Below are 1,937 nucleotides of genomic sequence, written 5' to 3'. Positions count from 1 at the left end.
AGCCTTCGCGGTCTGCACACAACGGGTGGCCCCTGCGTCGTTTCTATAAAATGTTTCGTGTCGTGCTTCGTTTCACTCGGCCGGCCGCCCGGTCGCGTCAATTCGGGATATCGCGCTAATAATTCGTGGTAGTATGTAACTCCGGTCACTGTCTTAACGCTCGGCATCGCGCATCGCGAACACTGTCCACGCACCGTCATGCTTGTTACTCCGTCTACCACGCGGCTGTTTCGAAGGTCTACCAACAAGCCATAAAATGATAAAAAATCGGCGCCAATTATCGGTCGCGACACGTCTGCAACGACAAATCTCCACGTGAACGTCCGTCGCAACCCGAGGTTCAATGTTAAAGTCTCCGTCCCGTATGTATAAATCGGCGTTCCGTTAGCGGCGGAGAGTTCATATTCCGATCGCGGTCGCGGTCCGCGCACCATCCGGCGCGGATACACGCATAAGTCCGCTCCAGTATCCACCAGAAATCTCACCTTCGTGTCCTGGTCGGTCACAAACAGGCGACGCGTTAACTGGCCCTCCTCGGTTGTCGCCTCTACCGATCGGCCGCCGCGTTTCCCCGTGCCGACGACTCAGCGCACGGCGGATCACAACGTCTAGCATCCGGCCCGAATCTCCAATGGTACCAACACAGATTATTGCTGGCATGACCTCGACCTCGCGAACGCGACCGCGAACGCTGCCGTCCCCGAAACTCGCCACGGCCTCGCTCCGGCTGCCCGATAGCCTCGATGGACCTCCGAAGGGCCGCTATCTGTTCCGTCATCTCTTGCTGCAGCGACAACCTCATCTGTGTTAGTTGGAGGTTGATCTTTGCCTGAAACGCGGCCGCGCCATCCGTCTCAATCACACGCGTCACCGACGGCGTTGCAGCCTCCGCTATCTGGAGGGCCGGGGCGCGGACCGCTCCCGCAATCGCATCCGCGATGTCCGCGAGCTGGTCCAGGGTGTCGGTCGCTCTTGCCACCAAATGTGGCTGCAAATACGAAGGCAATCGGCTAAGCCATACGGTTCGCAGCACGCTGTCCCCGACCGCGGCTCCCGCGAGACTTCGGAGGTGCCGTAAAAATTGCGACGGTTTACGGTCACCGATCTCCTCGTGCTCCAACAGCCTGCGTGTCTTGTGTTCTTGTGACAGGCTTAAACGCTTGGTCAATTCGCGCTTCAAAGTGTCGTACGCGCCTTCCCCGGGCGGGTTCATTATTACGTCGCGTACCTCAGCCATATAAGTTGGTCCTAATGCGGTAAGCGCATAACCGAACTTCGTCGCGTCAGTGGTTATTCCGGCAGCATGGAAGCTCCGGTCTAATATGCTGAACCAGAGTTCAGGGTCGTTTGGAGTGAACTCCGGCATTCGCATCCCGACTCTGTTCACCTCCGCTCCGTGAATTAAAGGCACCGACTGACCGGCCATGGTCGATGCTACCGCTACCTGCTGTGGCTCGAGCGGCTGGACCAACATTTCGTTGTCGCGCATCAAAGGCATCTCTTCTTAACGTTCTTGTAACACTCGTCACAAACACCTTGTCCACGGAAATAAAAAACAGAACGCGGAGAAAAAGCAAATGAGCGTTTATTTCTCGCGCCGACGGATCACGTCGGGGTCACCACTTTAGCGTGTTAGGATAGGTGTGTCCGTGCAGGAGTGTGATCCGCGAAATTACGAGGCAGACGATTTGCGAGTATAGAAAAGAACTTTATTCGAATTCGCGGTACATCTGACGCGACGTGTAGGTCCGAATCGTTCGGTATCCGCTAGACGACCCGCCGTGAACCTTTTTGTTTTTTCGTCCTCTCCGCACTTATCCCTACCTGGGATTCCGTCCTTGATTTCTTATTATGGTTCGTTGCCCGATTTCAACTAACGTTGTTCTTCGTTTACGCGGCTTTGTCAATCTTTCGCGCGCTTAAAATCGGGCAACGAC

General features: G+C 55.7%; 1 protein-coding gene across 1 annotated transcript; it reads right to left on the bottom strand.

The window, feature by feature from the left end:
- Positions 1-547: 547 nt before the first annotated feature.
- Positions 548-1,498, bottom strand: LOC118648078. The gene has a single exon (XM_036294296.1). It carries the CDS (start codon positions 1,496-1,498, stop codon positions 548-550), a length of 951 nt encoding a protein of 316 aa, XP_036150189.1.
- Between the last annotated feature and the right edge of the window lie 439 nt (positions 1,499-1,937).

Source organism: Monomorium pharaonis, unplaced genomic scaffold (assembly GCF_013373865.1).
Source record: "Monomorium pharaonis isolate MP-MQ-018 unplaced genomic scaffold, ASM1337386v2 scaffold_16, whole genome shotgun sequence".
Classification (NCBI taxonomy): Eukaryota; Metazoa; Arthropoda; class Insecta; order Hymenoptera; family Formicidae; genus Monomorium; species Monomorium pharaonis.
Note: the sequence above shows the minus strand (reverse complement) of the source record. Positions and strands in the feature narration are given on the sequence as shown.

Coding starts and splice junctions, on each gene's coding strand:
- LOC118648078 (XM_036294296.1), bottom strand. CDS start 1,498: ATGCCTTTGATGCGCGACAACGAAATGTTGGTCCAGCCGCTCGAGCCA.